This window comes from Trachinotus anak, unplaced genomic scaffold (genome assembly GCF_046630095.1).
Source record: "Trachinotus anak isolate AG129_WGS33_773 ecotype Australia unplaced genomic scaffold, CSIRO_AGI_Tana_v1 ptg000009l, whole genome shotgun sequence".
Lineage (NCBI taxonomy): Eukaryota > Metazoa > Chordata > Actinopteri > Carangiformes > Carangidae > Trachinotus > Trachinotus anak.
Genome location: NW_027273860.1, coordinates 14,149,649 through 14,168,726, shown reverse-complemented (window position 1 = coordinate 14,168,726; position 19,078 = coordinate 14,149,649). Strand labels below are relative to the sequence as shown.

The following is a 19,078-nucleotide window of genomic DNA, read 5'->3' as shown; positions in this document are numbered from 1 at the left end:
GTCTATTAACTATTGATTAGGACCAACTGTATGAATCTCCATGAGATGTAATTTCTTCCATGAGCCACTAGAGGACAGTGGTGTCCTGTACATCTACTCTCTCTGGTTTCACTTAAACCTGTAGCCAGTAAGGGGCTGTGATTTACAGGTGTTCGGTCGCTGGTCATTAATGAAAAGATTAAACTCTCTGATGTGTTTAGAGTAGTTTGAAATACTACTGTCCAAGAGCAGGTTTGCCTGACTTGCAAATAGACCATACAGTACCGTTGTTACCACACAGTAAATGTGTCACCCTTTGTGTCTCACACATGGGACTAAAAGGGACAAAAAGGGTGGATTGTGGCTTAAGGTATATTCTCTTAGGAAATTAAGTCTTAAATAGAATTAACAATGAAGGACACATTGGACAGGTTGATTTGTCATTGCCACTCACTGTACGTCACCAGCAAACTAGCTGCCAACTGAGGGACCTGCCTGAGAAGCTCCAGAAGACAAGGGGAGAATTGTGCTTATCAGCAATCATTTTGGCTGGAGCCAGAGGCAACGACCTACTGTTGCAAACAGCTATTTAAGATGTATCTGCTACCTGACCTGACTTGAAGATATGGATAATTAAAATAAACATCAAAAAAAAGATTGGATCTTCTTCCACTAACAAGTCACAGTAAAAGGTCTTAAACCACAGTCATTACGGAGACATTACGGAGACAGTGGAAACCAAGAGTGTCAGCACTGTTATGATAAACATATCTGTGTTGTCATGGTTACAAGATTTTTAACAGGACTGGCATATGTCATCATACAAAGGTTTTCATCGGGACAGTTGAAAGAATGATAGAAACACGTCTAGACAGAGAATGCAGGGTATCAGATTATTTTGGATTGAATCAGTGAACATTTTTGAAGGCACAGATCACCACCGTGAACATCTGCAAAATGCAGAAATAACTACTAACTACTAGAGCTAGCAGGCAGTGGACCTGCAAGCATTATTATGCATAATTTTAATTTTACATTGTGGGTGTAGTATCATACTTTTTACTCCACTACATTTATTTTACAGCTATAGTTATTAGTTATTAGTCACTTTTCAGATTAGGACATTACATGTAAACAGACTACATACATGTTTGTACATAAATACATGGTTACCAGTATGTTAACATGTTTACCAGGTATGTTGTGTGATTTATAGATTAAACAGAATAAGTTGTTAAAATGGAGTTCAAATTTGACCTTTTTTTATAATTATTAACAGTATTACTATTTAGGTAATGAAAAAATATAACTAATGTAACTTTCAACTTCTAATGCTAATATAATTTTACTCAAGTAAACAGTTTGTGGGAAATGTGGGACTTGTGGTATTGCTACTTCTATTTAGGCCTATCTAAAGCTTTTAAACAGCAGCTAGGCCTACTTCTTCCCTTCCTCCACCTCTGATTGAAAACTAGCAAATGGGTGGTGTGTCCTCTACCAGAGGCCTGGGATTTTGAGGGTTTTTTTTCCCTAGAACTGCTCTTCTCTGGAATCTACCATTCTTCCAGTTTGGGGGTCACAGCCCCCCCAATGCTCCAGTCACCACCGGTGCCACTGTTGCCTTTACTCTCCACATCTTTTCTAGCTCCTCTTTCAGCCCTTGGTATTTCTCCAGCTTCTCATGTTCCTTCTTCTTGATGCTGTTGCTTGGGATTGCTACATCTGTCACCACTGCCATGGGCTAGAGCGGAGAATATATATATAAACAAATAAATAAACGTGGGTAAACAAGCTTAAAAAAAGGGAAAGATAAGATTTTGCCTTCCTGTTTGGACTGAGATCACAGAGACACACGTCATCACATGCAGTTACAGAGAAAGAGCACACACACACACACACACACACACACACACACATCCAAAGAGTGCGCCGCTCGCTGATGCGCAGACTGGGGACATGGGCTGCTGCTGCCAGGACAGTGTCTCCACTGAGACGCTTTCTAAAACTTAAACTCTGCTTTAAAAGACGTGACCGCACGGAAAAGGAGGCGAACATTAAACACGCGTTTTCCCCCTGGTTGTCGTGCTACGTCACTTCCGATCGTTTTTTTTTTTTTTTACATCTAACTCAAAACTTGTCATGCCATACTTTCTTAGGGTGTTGTTTTCCCCTGGTCTGTTTGTCTGTGTGTGTGTGTTTGTTTGCAGGAAAAGCTGTTAGTGTGCACAACACACAATATTGACATAGCATATAAAACCATGACAGGAATAACTTTTCAAAAAGCAGAAAAGTGACGTGACAGCCTGAGACTGAATATATGTTGTAAGTCAGTTGATGACAATAAATTAAAACAAAATAAGAGCGCCTACACCCAGTCCTTCCCCCAGTCTCAACAAATATCATAAAGATGTGAGAATCCTGTTATGAAACAAGTTGTTGACCTGGAATGAAGAAATTCATGTTTAGTGAAAATCTGACTGGTGTTTCTCGGTAACTGAGTTGGTGGAGATATGAATTCTAAGTGTTGGGTTCCTATCAATGTTTAAAGTGCATTTGATGCAATTCTGATGACCTGTAGGAAGAAACAAGATCGTCACTACAACAGAAAGTAGGATATAGATAAGAAGTTGCCCCTGCACTGTACCTGGTCAGCTCAGGACAAAAACACTTGTGTCAGCAGCTGGTTATTCTGAGAAACAAACATACGAATGCTATAAAAGAATAAAGCTGTTGCTCGCCCTCGGATTTGATATGGTGTATTATCACTTTTTGGGTTAAGGGTTCAATCATGATTGGCAAGTGATCCACAAATTACACAATACAACTGGCAATGACATACTACCAACATAATTAATAGTAGTTATTACACACACATACACACTTACACGGAGAGAGAGAGAGAGAGAGAGAGAGAGAGAAAGCACAAGATAACAGCCCTGCAGCTGATAATTGTTCGCTGTTACTGACTGTGTGGGATTACTAGACAACCTTCAAAAAAAAAAATTATACAAAAAAAAAAAGAAAAAAGAAATACGTATGTATATGATTGTGAAACATACAGCCAATACACAAACATAACATTGCTCACCAAAACAGATGAGATCATTCTAAATTCACATTAAACTCCCTGTAGGAAGAAGTTACCAGTTATTCAGAAAATATCCGCTACGCGGTATTCCACTCAGCAGTCTTAATTAAAATATAAGGAAATAAAAATACACTGTGGTCAATAAAAGTGAGTTGCTGATTACGCAGTGTAGTCAGAGAAGACCAAAGGTGCAGTAAGAGGTAAACACTTCAGCTGCAACTGCATCTTATGTAAGGACAAAATGAGCTGATTCCAATTCTGCATTTAAATTGGCTATAACCCATAACCCTATCCCAGTGGAGCATTTCACCGAACTGAGCCACAAGATTTCAATGAAATCTTCACAGAGGACGGTCATCTCCACGTAGAGATAAGATAATACGCCCTCTGACAAATCCCAAGAAAGACAAAGGGAGTGGTTTCCACAGTTGTGCCTGCAGCAGGCCTATTTATTCAGACACCTCCAAGTGCTCCTCATTGCACTGCCGGCAAACATGGCCACAGACTTCTCAAAGAATGCAGTGGAGAGCCCGGAGCCCTTCAAAGCAGAAGTAAAAGGTAGGTCGTGTTTTTCCACTACTGAAGGAGCAACAGATGCACTGACTTGAATTATATCACTGAAGGTTTTGTTGTTTTCTGTGTCTTTTCATATAGGGAGCATTCCCACCTGGCTTCAAGGCATACTGCTGCGCAATGGCCCCGGCATCTTTTCTGTGGGGGACACCAGCTACAACCACTGGTTTGATGGGATGGCCATCATGCACAGCTTTGCCTTTAAAGATGGTTGGTCTTGCAATTCTTGTCTATATGGAATTTAGGTGTAGTTAATGAAATGTCATATCAGAAACGCTGAAAGCTTTGTTTTCATGTCATTTTATGTCAGTGCAATGCAGAACAAATGCAAATATGGCTTTTTTTTTCTTACAGGTGAAATGACACACCGAAGCAGATTCCTTAGAAGTGACACCTATAAATCTAACATGGAAGCAAATAGGATTGTTGTGTCTGAAATGGGGACTATGGCCTATCCAGACCCAAGCAAGAACTTCATTGTCAAGTAAGCATACTCAAACTTGTCCTTAATTTATTCTTTTTCTCTCATAGAATGGTTAAAGTCTTCTTATCTAATTTCTTTACAAATTTATAATATTGTTACAATATTTGTTAGGCATCACATAAATTTGTCAAATTTGAAAACTGGATGAAATTCTTCAAGAACGTCTGCGACACACAAGCAATGTGTTTCAGTTTTGTGAAATGGGGGTAATCTTAGAGAGGCAAAGGAGTTATAACATAACGATAATCAGTCTTTTGTGGTGGAGGACCACCTGCTGTTTCCATCCTTGTTGTGGATTTGCCAGTGAGAGATGCAAATAACTCACACATCTCTGCATTAGCCTTGTTTGGGGATAATTAGGTCTATTGTGTTGCAAAACCCCCTATTTCCCTTTCTATGTCATTTAAAAAATAAATTCCCCTTACTTTACAGGGCAATCACCTTTCTCAACCACACAGTGCCTGACTTTACTGACAACGGCGCAAGCAATTTCATCAAATATGGAAACGACTTCTATGCCACCTCTGAAACTAACTACATCCGCAAGATTGATCCTGTGACCCTGGAAACTCAGGACAAGGTAAAACCATCTGCTGCCCCTGTCCACTGGTAACACACAGTGACGTAAGGAGTGTGTTTCAAAGCTCACATGTTTCTGAACTGTTTCACACAGGTGGATTACATGAAGTACCTGGCTGTAAACTTAGCCTCATCCCACCCACACTACGACAAGGAGGGCAACGCCTACAACATGGGAACCTCAATAGCAGAGAAGGGCAAGACCAAATACACTCTGTTTAAAGTCCCTGCAGTGTCAGAGAAAGGTATGTGGACCTCATGACCTGCTCTACTTTGCTCCCTCTTCCTATCAGCTGCACTTTGTAGAAAATGTAAAAAGTCAAGGTTTAACACACAATTATGCAAATGTGATATATATATATATGGCAGGAGAAACAGATAAAGAAGAGGCAGGGTGAAATGATCCTGCTGCTATTGGTTCCTTGAATTTTAAAAGAATGTGATCCCCAATCCTGAGCTTTACACCTCATTTACATTTCCTCAATAAATGATTATCACACAGTCACTCCTGTGTCATATACATCATAATGAAACCTAACAGCACATCTCACAGGATGTTAATTAAATGCATCTTTATAACAATAAACTTTAACTCACATACATGTTGGGCAGCTTTTATTAATTTATGTGTTTCTTTTCTTTGCTTCTTTGGCTTTTTTACCTCTCAGACAAAGGCAAGAATGTCCCTGCACTGAAGAACGTGGAGGTGATTTGCACAATTCCCTGTCGCTCCCTGCTGACGCCCAGCTACTACCACAGCTTTGGCATGACAGACAACTACTTTATCTTCATCGAGCAGCCTTTCAAACTGGACATCCTCAGGATGGCCACTGCGTACATGAGGAGCGTCAACTGGGCGAGTTGCCTGAAATTCAGCCCTGAGGAAAATGTAAGGGACCATTGTTGTCTGTGTTTTGTTTATTGCTACGTATGTCATTCTTTATATTCATACTGCTGAACATCTATACGTATGTATCTATAGACACCAGTGGAAAATGGACAGTAGAAAATCTGGGTAGTGTGGGATTGAGTCTAGATCTGACTGTGTGATGTCTTTATTATGGTAATGTCTTCCTCAGACTCTGATCCACCTGATAGACAGAAAGACTGGCAAAGAAGTTGAGACTAAGTTCTACACTGGAGCAATGGTCGTCTACCATCATGTGAATGCATTTGAGGACAATGGTCATGTGATCTTCGATGTCATTGCCTACAATGACACCAGCCTTTATGAAATGTTCTACCTGAGCAAGCTGAAGGAAAACACCGGGTTCCAAGATGAGAGCTATTCCAAACCAAGTTACAGAAGATTTGTGATTCCCATCCATTCAGACAAGGTGCGATTTTTAAATGATCAAATTGATTTCATCATACAATTTTGAGAAGATGTTCCTGTGACACTTGTGCTTTTCTTTTTGACTGGGTTTTGCAGGGTGTTGCAGTTGGAGAGGACCTGGTGAAACTCAAATACACGACAGCCAGTGCAGTGAAGGAGAAAGAAGGCAAACTAATGTGCCAGGCAGAAGTGCTCATTGAAGGTAAAACCAGAGCCTACCTAATAACACCTGAAGCAAATCAGAAAATTATTGTTCGGGTTGTATTTCTTACATTGTGTCTTTAAGAGAAATTGATTTGTCCATACAGATATGTAAATTGTCATTTTATTTCCACCAGGCCTTGAATTGCCCAGGATTAATTACGACTTTAATGGCAAGAGGCACCGGTATGTCTATGGGAACTGCGTGGAGGAATCAGCACTGGCGAGACAGGTAACATTCCCTATTGTTTTTAATTTAACTATTGCATGACAGAAGTGTTGGGTACATCCGCCTAGTCTCATAAGGGATATTTGCCAAGAGAGACCCGAAACTCTAGAAGAATAGAGATTTTAGATGCAAGGCTAATGGGAAACAGATTTCCTGACAGCATTGTTGTTGTTGTTTTTTGATGAGTTAGAAAGCACATTGCCGAACTGAGAATTACCATCTGGCGCAATGGAAGATAGGAAACACTGTTGAAATGTGAAACACCACTTGCACCAACAAAGACCAAACCACTTAATGGCTCTGGCTATAACACCCACATCCTTTCCATTGGGCTTACTTGTACAGCAAGGTACCGGAAGCAGCAGAAAGATTATATGTTGAAAAGATCCCCTTGTGTCTCACTGCACACGCACACCCACAGTCCAGAGGCATAATTTGTGCAAAGAGGAAGGGACAAAAGGAAACATCTTGGTTTAGACAATTAGATATTTTTATTTATCCCCACTTGACATGTGATGCAGGATATATGGATGTTGTCTCATCAACACATCAAGACAATGTTTTTTATCTACTTAAATATGGTCCATCTCTATGACTTTAGAGATGGACCAGCACCTCACATTCTCAACAAGAACAAAATACCAGCTCATAAAGGTACTATTTATTGCAGGATGGTTGTATTTGACTGAGTTAATTATATAGGAATTATACAAGTATTCCTCCTTTGTGGTATGTAACGCTATCAGTAATTTACCTAGGTGTAAATCCAGATTAAGTCATGCTAAAGTTTCCCTTTAGGAAACAGTTGCTTTACAATTGCTTAATGGACTTGTTTATATTTGTTTAAAAAACAAAAAGTTTCAGCAGATTGTGGTTGAGGACATCTTAATATACACAGTGATTTTACCTCCTTGTCTTGTCTTGATGTCTTGAATGAACTCAACATATGGCTTTTTGGTCATTTTTATTAATGAAACAGCTCGCTCCTCTGTAGCATGAAGAAGTATTAGAATTTCACTGATGTACCTCCGGGGAAAAAATGACTTGATTCCCTAGTGATTACTGTATCTGATCCAGCAAACTGACTTAACTCAACCCAGCTAATCCTAGGAAAAGAGTTGGTGCCAGTTCCTTCATAGGCACAGCCAACTCACAGAACTAAGATGATGGTCTACTTTACAACTTTACAGTTCTTTTGCAAGTATATGGCTTGTTGTTGGGCCAAAGTACTGTGCTAACACGGTGCTTATCTACAAGATAAGCTGTTTATGCTAAGTTCTCTTTATTTAAGTTATAACAATCTGTAACACCAAAGGAGAAAATGAGAAAAGACACATTTTTTGCACTTACTTCAATAAACCAGTGATTCTATAAATTCTGTATCAACAACATAAACATGTGTTTTTAGAAAAAAACTACCTGTTGGTTTTTGTGTCCTCTGCCAGTGATCACAGCTTCTGAGTGTTATCAGTGCTTGTCAGATCCAGTAAAGAAAACGCAAAGTGCTGGTTTTTAATGTTTTTCTATGGATAAATCTATTGTTTTGTACAGGCTGAGTCAAAGTTCGCTTTAGCCTGTACAAAACAACGTGGGATTTAAAATTGCATAATAGTGTGCATTAACTGTTTTTTCTAATCTTTTCACTAATTCAATCACTGAAGATTGCCAAGTTTGACACAGAAACCAAGGAAATGGTCTACTGGTCTGAAGACAACTGCTGGCCATCAGAGGCGGTGTTCGTCCCCAGACCAAATGGAGAGTCCGAGGATGATGGTGAGAATATTGTGTGGTGGGCATGCACAATGTTTGGCATGTATGCAGTATGTATGTTGTGTTATATATGCTATTATATAGAGTATCAGCTAGAGTAGAAATGGATAGGATTACCAGCCTAAAAAGATAAGATCCCTCACTGGTAACACCTGTATTTGCAAGACTGTATATTTACTGTATATATTGTGTATTAACTGTATTAACTGATGTGATTCCTTAGATTTTTGATTTTCTGCTTTGTATTCACATTTCAATATTTCCTTTTCTATTTTCAGGTGTGGTATTAGTATCAGTTATCAACTCCAACCCAGGCCAGTCTTGTTTCATGCTGATTCTTGATGGCAGGACATTCAAGGAAGTCGCTCGAGCATATGTGAATACTGAGCTCCACAAGGACGTGCATGGATTTTTCATCCCACAAGGAAATTAGTCAGTTATGGAGAACTTCAAAACAACCTGTTCCCAAATAGAATGGCATAGGAATCTGTTTGAACATTGAAAAACATACTGCTGAATAGCGTTGTTTTAGACCAAGGTGTAATGAGGATCCACATAGATTAATGGACTGCCTCATCTCTGTAAATGTATATGAATTGTATCAAAACAAATTTTTCTTCATATGTTTATTAAGAAAAATGCAGATTTATTGATTTTGTATGGATCAAAACGTTGCTTAAGCTATATATAATCAGTGTTTCTTATGTAGTCTACATTACTCTTTTGTGCTGCTGCGACTGTCATTGTACTTGAGTTTAACCTTTTCACAAAAAAAGAAAAGAAAAGAAAAATTGAAGAAGTAAAGTTTTAATATGTATTCCCACTCTTATGTTTAACAAGAATAAATAATAAAAAGTATAATCAAAGATTCACGAGTGTGTATAAGTTGCAAAAAAACATCACGCCAAACTAACTTATGTGCTTCTAGAGATCAGTTATGACATTGCACACATCATATGCTTGCACAGACGTGTGGAAACTAAACTTGTGCATTAAGCATTAAGTGGCAGCAATAGCAAGTAAACAAGCAAATGACACTGATTTATCCTCTCTGCAGTAAGTTTGATGCAGACTGTTCTTACAGGAGTAGCGCAGGTCCTTTCGGGAACAGCTCAGTACGTAGATTGCGGGCGTAGCAGGTGAGGAGAGGGTGGGTGAGGCTGGCAACTGGAGCAGAAAGTTAGCTAGTTAGTTAGTAGTTAGCAGTGTAGCTGTCAATATGTAGTGCGATGTATGTGCACTTGAGGCTGTTTGTGTTGAAGAAAATTCATTCAATCCAGTTCAGAGTTTGCTGCAGTGGTGTGAGTTTAATTGTATTCCAGAATACGGTGAGCCTACTGACACAGAGCGGGTCTGAGGCAATAGACTGACCAAGAGTGAAGCGCAGGAGAACAGTTATACAGTAGGCACAAGCTGGGGGTCACACAGTATCTAAATGCTGATCATATAGTGGTTACAGATATTGTAATTAGGCAGGATACAGGTACAAAAGGGAGGAAGGAAGGCTATTTGCATTACCGGACCTAAAGATGTGATACACGGAGGGTGTGGTCACCTGTATGTAAATAAAGTTGCCACAGTTGTTACAGGCATTGCGGAGACCTCACAGTGTAACACCTATACCCAGATTAACCCTAGAACACTAACGTTAAAATTAGTAACACCATCAGTAATGTCGGGTGAAAATCACCTGAACGCATGCCTCTTGAAAAAACCATAGATGGGAGGAGGGAAACAAACATACCATTAATGACATCAATGAGCAGCCTGAAGCTACCCAAGGACCCATGCAACTCAGACAGCAGCAACACAATGAAAATCACATGAATCGTGTGGGTGAAAATCACCCGACGTTAGTGTTCTAGGGTTAAAACAGTTAGCAAGGTAGTGGTATTGTATGACAGCTCATGAAATTAACAAAGCAAGACAGACGGGTGCCAAAGTCCCCAATACACAAAACGTCTATTTTCTTCCTCATTTGTCAGTATATAAATGCTACGACTAATGAAGACCCAAGTTGCCACGTCTCCTCTGTGCCAGCAACAGTCCACACAATCAGCCAAGAAAGGTTATCAGCATTGAGGCAGGTAAACGCAGGATTCTGCATTGTTACTGGAGTGTGTCATTGTCGGTGAATGGTAAACATGCTGGAAATTACAATAGAAGTGATATTTTATCTCTGCACATTTGATACATTTACTGTCAGTTCAGAAAAAATAATCCTAAAACTTCCCCAACCAGGATGGTCCATATTTTTGGCGTTTTGGACCAATAGGCATTCCATACTGAGCTGACGCCAAGTGGCTAATGGCACCCACCAGTCATTTAAAGTGACCACGCCCCCAATAATAAAATTGAAAAACAGGTGAGTTATATAAAAAAATTCACCCCCATACAGTTGTCATGATTGGGGAAATTAGCTATAAAGACCAAAACTGTTTTTTGTACCGGGCTATAAACATATTTATTTCTGCTGTAAAATTGGGCATTTTAGCATGGGAGTCTATGTGGATTGACTCGCTTTCGGAGCCAGCCTCATGTGGCCATGTGAGGCACTGCAGTTTTTGGCATTTCTGTGTTGGCCTAATTTTTCAGGCCCAGTTGCTCTTTGGTTATTTCAAGCAGCCTGCTCAGGAGCAGGATAGGTGATAAGCAGAGACTGTTTAGCTTCCCCTGCTTCTATGCATTTCTTGGTGCATACCGCCACCTAATGTACACAGAGTGTGTAGAATCATGGCATTCGATTACCTGAATACTTATTTAAAAGAAAAAAAAAAAAAGTAAGCTACTTTAATCACTTTGTCATCTTACTATAAGAGCCATCTTTATTACTTACTTATTAATTTACTTAATTTATCTGCTTGTTCATTACCTTTAACATCCAAATGGGCAGGGACTCAACAGAACTGCACCCCTGTACCCATCCTTTGTAATCTTAAAAGCATAATGTGAATTTTTAACATGAGATCATCTAGCAGAGGCAGTTCAGACGAATTTATCACGTTATATTTCTGACAATCTACTGTATCCCAGAAACCTGCAGTAACACCAGAAGGCCCATGATAAGACTATTTAATGTAACACAGAGCCCTTTAATACACCAGAGATGCCTTTGATAATATCTATTGCATCACAGAAGCATGTTATACCACAGAGACCTATAAATATGCTATTAATTGCATCACAGAGGCTTGTAATAACATTGTCGATTGCATCACAGAAGCCCTATAGTCAAATTATCTGTTCTGTCACAGATTCCCACATTAATATGATCTATTGCATCACATAGCAGCATACTTACAGTATCTACCAAATAGCACAAGTTTCTTTATATTCAAAGTACGCTAAATTTCCTGTGAATGATTGGATACTGCAAAAATGACAAAAATGACATCACAAGGACATAAGAATGACCTGGTGATACAGTATTGTGGCTGAGCTGCAGTCTAATGAGCTGCTCTTTGGCATTATTTCCATCTTTTTTTCCACTGGTGTTTTAGTGGAAGCATATACAAAATAGTCCTCACCACCCTTTTAGAATAGCTTAGAGTAATTCAAGCTATTGGTTTTAAAAAGTGCTGCGTTAAGTTATTTAATATCTAGTTTGCATGACACCGGTCTGACCTATAATCACAGTATTGAATGACTAACATGGTCTTAATCAATATCTAATCACAAGCCTGGGCAACATCACAATCTTTTTTGAACTACATAGGTCTATAATAATAGAGTATCTATTGCATCACAGAGACCTAAAATCACAGTATAGGGTGTCACAATTTTACAATTATAGTTACAATAACTATTGCATCACAGAACTTTATCTATCATTTACAAAACAAAATGGACCAGGGGTATAGTTTTTCTGTGACATAATGTTTGGTTTTTGACCACTAGAGGGAGACAAAGACATAGTTTACTCAGCCTTCCTGTCAGTAGATGGGACAACACACATTAATTAGTTTTAACAATATTTCATTTTTCACCAGCGAGATTTAATTGCAAATCAAAACTAACACAATCGACAATGTCGAATATGATAGCATTATACAGTAAAGTAATTGACAACACAGTGGCATGAGTCACGAATGAACCTCTGAAAATAACAGTACTAAAAATATAACATGATCATGGGTGTTCTAGGTCACCTACAGTGCTAGTCATTAAATGACACTATGCCTGACTCAATGTACAAATTATTCCTGATTTAGTCATAAAATTGCTGATAATTAATGTAATATTTCTCTAAACAAGACAAATGAAACATTAAATCATCAGATGTCACTGGGTTAGAAAAAAGTAAAATATGTCAATTCAAGAGACATTTTTAGAGACATTTAGAGTGTATATGCACACATTTAATTGGTATAACAAAACAAGGCAGTGTACGATAGCTACCATTATAGTACTGAGAGGGGTGATTCTGATTCTTCTCTGTGAAAAGGTTTTTTAAAAAATGGAAAAATTAATCAGTAGTCTGTACAATCCCAACAATAATCATTCTAACAGACGCCCTATAAGCCCCAGGACACGATGTGTGTATACACACACATACGGATCTATAATAAACAATAATAATTATAAATAACACACAAGTGTACCTCAGTGCAGTCAGTATTGTGATTTTTCTAATCTCCAGCAGCAAATAAATTATTTCTCTTAACATCCACCATAAACACATACACTCAGACACACACACACAGACACACACATATGCTTAATGGAAGGCAGTGCATTTATCTAATGTTGGTTAACCAGGAAACAGCAGTAATATAGACACATTTGTATGCAGAATATTAAGTCATTACACCTTGTACTTAGAATGGCAAATTCCTCCATCCATCGTTATCACGTACCAAAAGACTGAAGACTTTTCCACAGACATTCAGATGGCTGATTAAATCTGATTCAACATACTTAGTAACCAAACAAAATTTTGTTTTACATAAGATGTATGGTAAAATTTTTATTAGAACCCCCCCTCCCCCGCCCAAAAAAAACCCCAAAAAAACCCACTATTAACAAACATCTGAATAACTCCAAGAATGAAAGTCAATCTCACAAGGAATATTTAAAGTCAATGATGTACTCGTACAAAGTTACAAAGTTCACATTGTAAATCATATTTAGGAAAATCATTGGTAAGTTGCAATTTTTAAATACTAAATATTTGGAAATAGTTTCTCATGTAAAGACCAAGAACAAAAACTTCACATTGTTTTGAATATATAAAATCAGAAATAACAGCGTAGATGACTTGCTTTGGCAACAAAATCATTTTAAAATGCTGTCCTCAGGAAAGAAATTATGTGTTATCTAGAAGGAGCAAATGCTAGCTGCGTCTGTGAGGCCTGGCAGTGGACACAGAAGGGACTAGTGTATAAGAAAAAAGCAAGAATAAGGAAAGTCAGCCAGTGACACACAACACAACTGTTCTTTTAAGAGGACTTTTGCTTGACCACTGTAACAGAGTGAGAGAGCAGATCAAGTTCCTAACTCAGTAATAAACGCTGCGCGTACTGTCTTTTGACCTGATTAGAACTGGCCCTGTCAGACCAATCAATGTAATGAAGCCTGCAACATTATTTACCCATGCTTCTTTAAAATTAAGTCAGTAGTGTCTGAGATATAACCCGTGACATGGATAAACAAATGACAAATACATAACAGTGCCTCTAGATGAAGCTAGACCCACAAAATCATTGAGTGAGACTGGAAGTAGTCAGTAATGAGCACTGATATGGAAAGCACATGTGTTGATGCAATAAGAGCAGAGGAAAAGTAGGTGTCCAATCACTATCCTGTATTCCCTGGAAGTGTTGTGTCGCGACTGATTCGAGGCAAGGGGGGTAGGGAAGACAAAATTTGAATTCAGCTGAAATGCGTAAGCCTTCTCCAAAATCCTTGCACGGCCTCTGTTCCCTGCTCTCCTTTCCTCTCAGTACCCCTGACAGACAAACGGGACTGGTTATGGCCGTTGACATCATGGTAAGTCCATCATGCATCACATCCACTCTCATATCAACAACCATAAAGGAAAGGCAGCAAGGGAAGGAGGCTTTTTAAGGAAACTGGAACACACCCAGGTACAGAAGGGAAAATGCACTGGTTGTCACGCCAATGACTTCCTGATGGTGGGATGGTGGTAATGGAGGATGTTGCTTTGTGTGCCTTTAGTCATTGGATGCAACTGGCCAGTCAAAGGCCTAGCATTCAGGGATCAGGTTGACAAAAATAAGCGGTTGTCTCAGTCCATAAATGTCTGCTCAGTTGCCCTCACCTTGAGTCTCCTCCTCTTTCGCTGGAGAGTCCTGGCTTTTCTCAGTGTCTTCTCCCTCATCACCTGAGAGATGGAGAGGACCAGGGCCAGAGAGGAGACAGACAGACAGACAGACAGACAGACAGACAGACAGACAGACAGAAAGTTTCATGCATAAATCAGTACTTGTGAAGTCAGTGATGCGAATGAGGTTGGTTGAATCAGCAAGTAAGATGCCATAAAAACAGCAGGAATTTACGTCACCAATGAGCAAAGAATCAACTCATGACAGCTAAAGAAACATGTTGTTTAAAGGTCTCCTGAAGAGAAAAGGCTTTGTTTGTTATGTAGTTTAGGTCAGGTACATTTCATATTTTATGTTTATACAATGTTTTATGACAATTTACACTTTTTAATTAAATGTCCTTAATCTCTGCACTGTAAGACATCATACAGAACGTTGTGGAATCAATTTATCTTTTCTCGTTAATTTAATCGAAATATGTATGTTTTGTTAATTTCAACTTCACCTGGTTTTAATTTGCAGACCACTTTGAGTTCTTCATGTAAAATGGAGAATGTGCAAAAGGAAAGCAAATTTGTCTGTAATTACTGTCCATGTGACTAAACAGGCAAGTCGACTTAATAGCTTAAATTTATTGAACTTCTTTTCTCAAGTTCAGTAAACGTAGTTAGTTTTACATTTTGATTAGGATTTAATTTAATTTAATGAAGTGGTGTCTTATAAAGCCATGTGGGCTGGGCACTTGCATGTGCATAAAAGAAAAAAATAAAATTACTACTAACTAACTATCAAAGAATCAAAATTTATGGAAAGGCATTAAAACTATCCCTATGGTCTATTAGGTTTTGCACAAGTTAATGGGTGTTTTATTTAATAAATCAATAGACATACACTTATTAGATACTAGTAGTGCAAGTCCAACAATTGTATAATAAGATTTTATTATTTCACCATAAAAAGTCAAAGCAGTTGTAGAATTAGTGTTTTATAACAGATTTTTTCACTGATAACAAGCTACCCTATTAATCACACTGAATTCTTCCACATTATCAGTGCTTGTGCGTTATGTGCCATTATGACCAGTGACGTTTCCTACCTGATTTGTTGATTTTAAGCTGTGCCAGACTCTGTGACAGGTCTGTGGGTCCCTGCACTCCAGGGGCTGCTGGGATTTCATGGATGGCGTTCCTACGACCAGACCGTCGAGAGGCGATGAAGTCCTCGTAGGTCGCCTCCACATCCGTCATCGCTGACACACCTCACCATAGCAGGACCTGGCACACACAGTAGCTTAATACTGGTCAGTGGAATGAAAAAAAAAAAACAATGAGGGTGTTCTTGAACTAAAGCAGTACAGCAACCAAAAACACACACTCCAAGGGGTAATTACAGTGCAAATGAGGACAGTGCTGTATTCAAATGTCATCCCACTTGGAGTAAGCATGGAGCCCGATGGGAACTGTGTTGCCACAGAGATTTAGGCTAAACCCCTCTGCTGTCATTCTAATGCTCTGTATCAATCTGCCCTTCACCGCTGAGTAGGTCCTGGCTTCCCTGCCCTATTTCCACTAATTACAATCAGTCTGTCTAAAGATTTTTTTTAACTCTCTCAATTTTGAACGTCAGCACCTCCACGAGTTAAGACTCTGGAGAAGAGTCAGACTGGAGATACTGCAAAAATGACCTCAGCTCCCATGTCCAGTTGTGGCTATTTCCAGAGCCACACAAGCTGTGATTGACCGTGGCTATTTTTGGATGCCTCCTCTGTCATCATCAGCACGCTCCCACTCAGCTGTCATTCTAAAAATGGTGTCAAGATGGGCAAGACCAAACAAATGTCCATGTACAATTGACAGACAATTGTACATCAACATGGGAAGCAACGGACACAAGATGACTATGTTCTAACATTGTATTGATTTATTTTTTCATTTGGAACATAACTAATCAACACATGTAAATCTAATGGTGACTGGCTCTTTGTTATCAATAATTAGTTCATTTACAACTGCAGATGAATGTAGATATGTTGTACTGAAGAGATGGTTTTATATGTAGCTGGGAGTGACAGAGCACTCTTGGCATGTGTTTCCCATGCTCACATTCTATGAAATATTAATTGACAGTTTACATTATTTAGCCACACTTTTGCACCCAGTAGAACATCAGCAGTTCAGCAGTGTGTGTGTGAGACACAGACCCAAAACAAATGATCAGATCACTTAATAATACAACAGCCTGCTGTGCCCTGCCCTCTGTGTCACTGACTAAAAAGTGAAAAAAGTAAATAAATATATATATATAAAAAAAAAAACAAAAACAAAAGACTTGGCTGCTCCTGCTCTGCAACCATTTGATTTGTCCTGCAGCCAAACAGAAAATTAGCAGAGATGAGGGCAGTGCAGGAACAGAGTCCCACAAACTTATGCCAATGTTATTCTAGGTGGCCTGGGCATAACTTGAACTGATGCCTAACTCTCTGTTTCTCTCTCTCTCTCTCTCTCTCTCTCTCTCTCTCACGCACGCACGCACGCACGCACGCACGCACACACACACACACACCCACAAACAGAAATACACACTAATCTTATTCCTAACTATGGTATCACCAACATCTTAACACCTCCTTAAGAGGAGCTTAAAATGTATTTTACTGTTATTTCTGCAGCACCCTATTAAATCTATAGGTGAGGATTATGACAGGAGTAGTTAAGTATTTTGTCAAGTGCGCCTGCTCTTGCCCTGAGCTGTCTTCAGTCCATTGAAAACCTTTGTTAGACTATGGTCTAAATAATTGATGTCTTCCAACATTTATCATCTATTAAGGGCTAAGTGGAGGCGCTGCTGCTCATCAAATCTAGGCATGCACGGTGGGGTCCTATAATAAATCACTTGCATTGTTGACACAGTTTAAGTCCTCGCATTTGCATTAAGATCTATGTGCATTAAGATTAATGGTGCAGGATCTTTGTGCAGGATCGGCATGCTCAAGCTGATAATAAATCAACAGCTATATGTCTTTCTCTGATGACAAAGACCCCCGCAGAGTTCGGTGCACGCAGCCTGCACGGATATTAATGTAACGCATGGAAACAAGGAAGCAAGCCACATACTACTCCAGCAATTTCCCATCATTATCAGTAGGTACCTGTTTGGGTTAGAGGGCTTCCGAATATTCGCAGAGGTCAATCACATCAGCTTGAAAACCACTACACCGCTACCATTCCGCTGCTCAAGACCGAGGATTTACCCACGTCAAGTCCCTGTTAGAATGAAACTACTTCCGGGTGCCGTTTCAAAATAAAGCTCTAATTTGCTTGAAATGGACCTTTTGTTTCGCCACCGTTCAAAACGTCAAATAGGCTTAACCAGTCCTATAAAACTACCTTCATCCAAAATGCTATTATTGTAATATATATTCTTGTAAGTCACTGAATCACTCAAGTGAGTCATTTGTAAAATATAAACTAATGATAAAATAAAAAGGCTATTATGATAAACCTGACTATACTTATATTATATTATATTACAGTCAATTGTGTTATTTTTAAAAAGAAGTCCAAAAGAAGTTGGATTGTCGTTCAGATGGAAGAAATAGTGACTCAGGTCAAAAGTCAAGACAGAGCAATTACTGTGTGTGTGTGTGTGTGTGTGTGTGTGTGTGTGAGAGAGAGAGCCGGTGGGGGGGGGGGGGGCAAACAGTGATCTTGTTGTGATGAATGCACAGAGGCCACAGCCAGTAGTATCACATTTTCTGTGGTGTCATAGCATCTGGCTGTGAACTGCTCCATTCAGCTGGCACATGTGCTCAATATGCCAAACTGGCAAGAGGTCACACACTACCATCATTAAGGACTTGGCTAACGTGACCCAACTATTACCCGATTAATATCTGTAATAGGCTTGTGATAGCACTGCACACTATTATTGTTGGCAACACCTGACGGATTTCCGTGAAAACAGTGAAGAACTCATTTTCCATTCCCACCAACCGCTATGTAATGTACTTCAAAAATAGTGAGAGGCCATATTTGGGAATAATAATAATATTGAGAACATGGGAACAGAGGTTGCCTCCCAGGCCCCACCTGCTGTTCAAAGTACACACTTGCATTAATGCCGTTTAACGAACCGTACGGTAACAACCAATCACATGCTCGGATGTTAGGACATGAAGCGGCTTTAGACGAGCCAGTTGCTATTGGTTGCCAAAGATCAGTTATATCAAGATAGTTCATTTTCAATCGCAGCGTCTAGAAATTTCGTTAGAACTGAATTATCATGATATGAACTGATAATTATAACTGAATCATTATGCCCCATGCCGTAGAAAAGCCAGAATGAGTAAGAATTAATTAACATTTGAAGCGTATCTAACTGATACATAAATGAAGGTAATTTATGCAAGATGTAGGTGTTGCAACACCACCGCTAACTTACAAAGACCTTAAATATCGCTCTTTTTTTTGTAGTCCACTAAATTAGTGGGCATAAGTAATAGGTAATGCCAAGAATTTGATAGGTGTTCTCTGTGTTTTTGTGAAACCGGAAGTGC

At 39.1% G+C, this 19,078-nt stretch overlaps 2 protein-coding genes across 6 annotated transcripts; one reads left to right on the top strand and one right to left on the bottom strand.

Moving 5' to 3' along the window:
- Positions 1-1,554: 1,554 nt before the first annotated feature.
- Positions 1,555-17,809, bottom strand: pkia (cAMP-dependent protein kinase inhibitor alpha). Of its 4 annotated transcripts, none has more exons than XM_071485489.1 (4): positions 17,672-17,809; positions 15,620-15,820; positions 14,520-14,582; positions 1,555-1,720 (listed from the first exon to the last, which is right to left on the bottom strand). In XM_071485489.1, exons 2-4 carry the CDS (start codon positions 15,768-15,770, stop codon positions 1,659-1,661), a joined length of 276 nt encoding a protein of 91 aa, XP_071341590.1. In that variant the 5' UTR covers positions 15,771-15,820; positions 17,672-17,809; the 3' UTR covers positions 1,555-1,658. The 4 variants fall into 4 exon arrangements, with proteins under 4 accessions (XP_071341590.1, XP_071341587.1, XP_071341588.1 ...); XM_071485486.1 differs by lacking the exon at positions 1,555-1,720 and adding an exon at positions 9,170-9,406; XM_071485487.1 differs by lacking the exon at positions 1,555-1,720 and adding an exon at positions 9,170-9,406 and having other exon boundaries at positions 15,620-15,797.
- Positions 3,488-9,107, top strand: bco1 (beta-carotene oxygenase 1). 2 transcript variants are annotated; one of them, XM_071485483.1, is made up of 11 exons: positions 3,488-3,625; positions 3,722-3,850; positions 3,995-4,124; positions 4,557-4,704; positions 4,798-4,948; positions 5,372-5,592; positions 5,783-6,040; positions 6,136-6,241; positions 6,378-6,472; positions 8,131-8,242; positions 8,518-9,107. In XM_071485483.1, the coding sequence occupies exons 1-11, from the start codon at positions 3,562-3,564 to the stop codon at positions 8,670-8,672; spliced, it is 1,569 nt and encodes a 522-aa protein (XP_071341584.1). In that variant the 5' UTR covers positions 3,488-3,561; the 3' UTR covers positions 8,673-9,107. The 2 variants fall into 2 exon arrangements, with proteins under 2 accessions (XP_071341584.1, XP_071341583.1); XM_071485482.1 differs by having other exon boundaries at positions 3,497-3,629; positions 3,726-3,850.
- Positions 17,810-19,078: the final 1,269 nt, after the last annotated feature.

What these genes read in the sequence shown, in the direction of transcription:
- bco1 (XM_071485483.1), top strand. Translation starts at nt 3,562, where the DNA reads ATGGCCACAGACTTCTCAAAGAATGCAGTGGAGAGCCCGGAGCCCTTC. An exon ending in AATTCAGCCCTGAGGAAAAT is followed by an intron (nt 5,593 to 5,782) that starts GTAAGGGACCAT and finishes TGTCTTCCTCAG; the next exon opens with ACTCTGATCCACCTGATAGA. An exon ending in TGGAGAGTCCGAGGATGATG is followed by an intron (nt 8,243 to 8,517) that starts GTGAGAATATTG and finishes TTCTATTTTCAG; the next exon opens with GTGTGGTATTAGTATCAGTT.
- pkia (XM_071485486.1), bottom strand. Translation starts at nt 15,770, where the DNA reads ATGACGGATGTGGAGGCGACCTACGAGGACTTCATCGCCTCTCGACGG. An exon ending in GCTTAAAATCAACAAATCAG is followed by an intron (nt 14,583 to 15,619) that starts GTAGGAAACGTC and finishes TCCATCTCTCAG; the next exon opens with GTGATGAGGGAGAAGACACT. An exon ending in GAAAGAGGAGGAGACTCAAG is followed by an intron (nt 9,407 to 14,519) that starts GTGAGGGCAACT and finishes TTTCTGCTCCAG; the next exon opens with TTGCCAGCCTCACCCACCCT.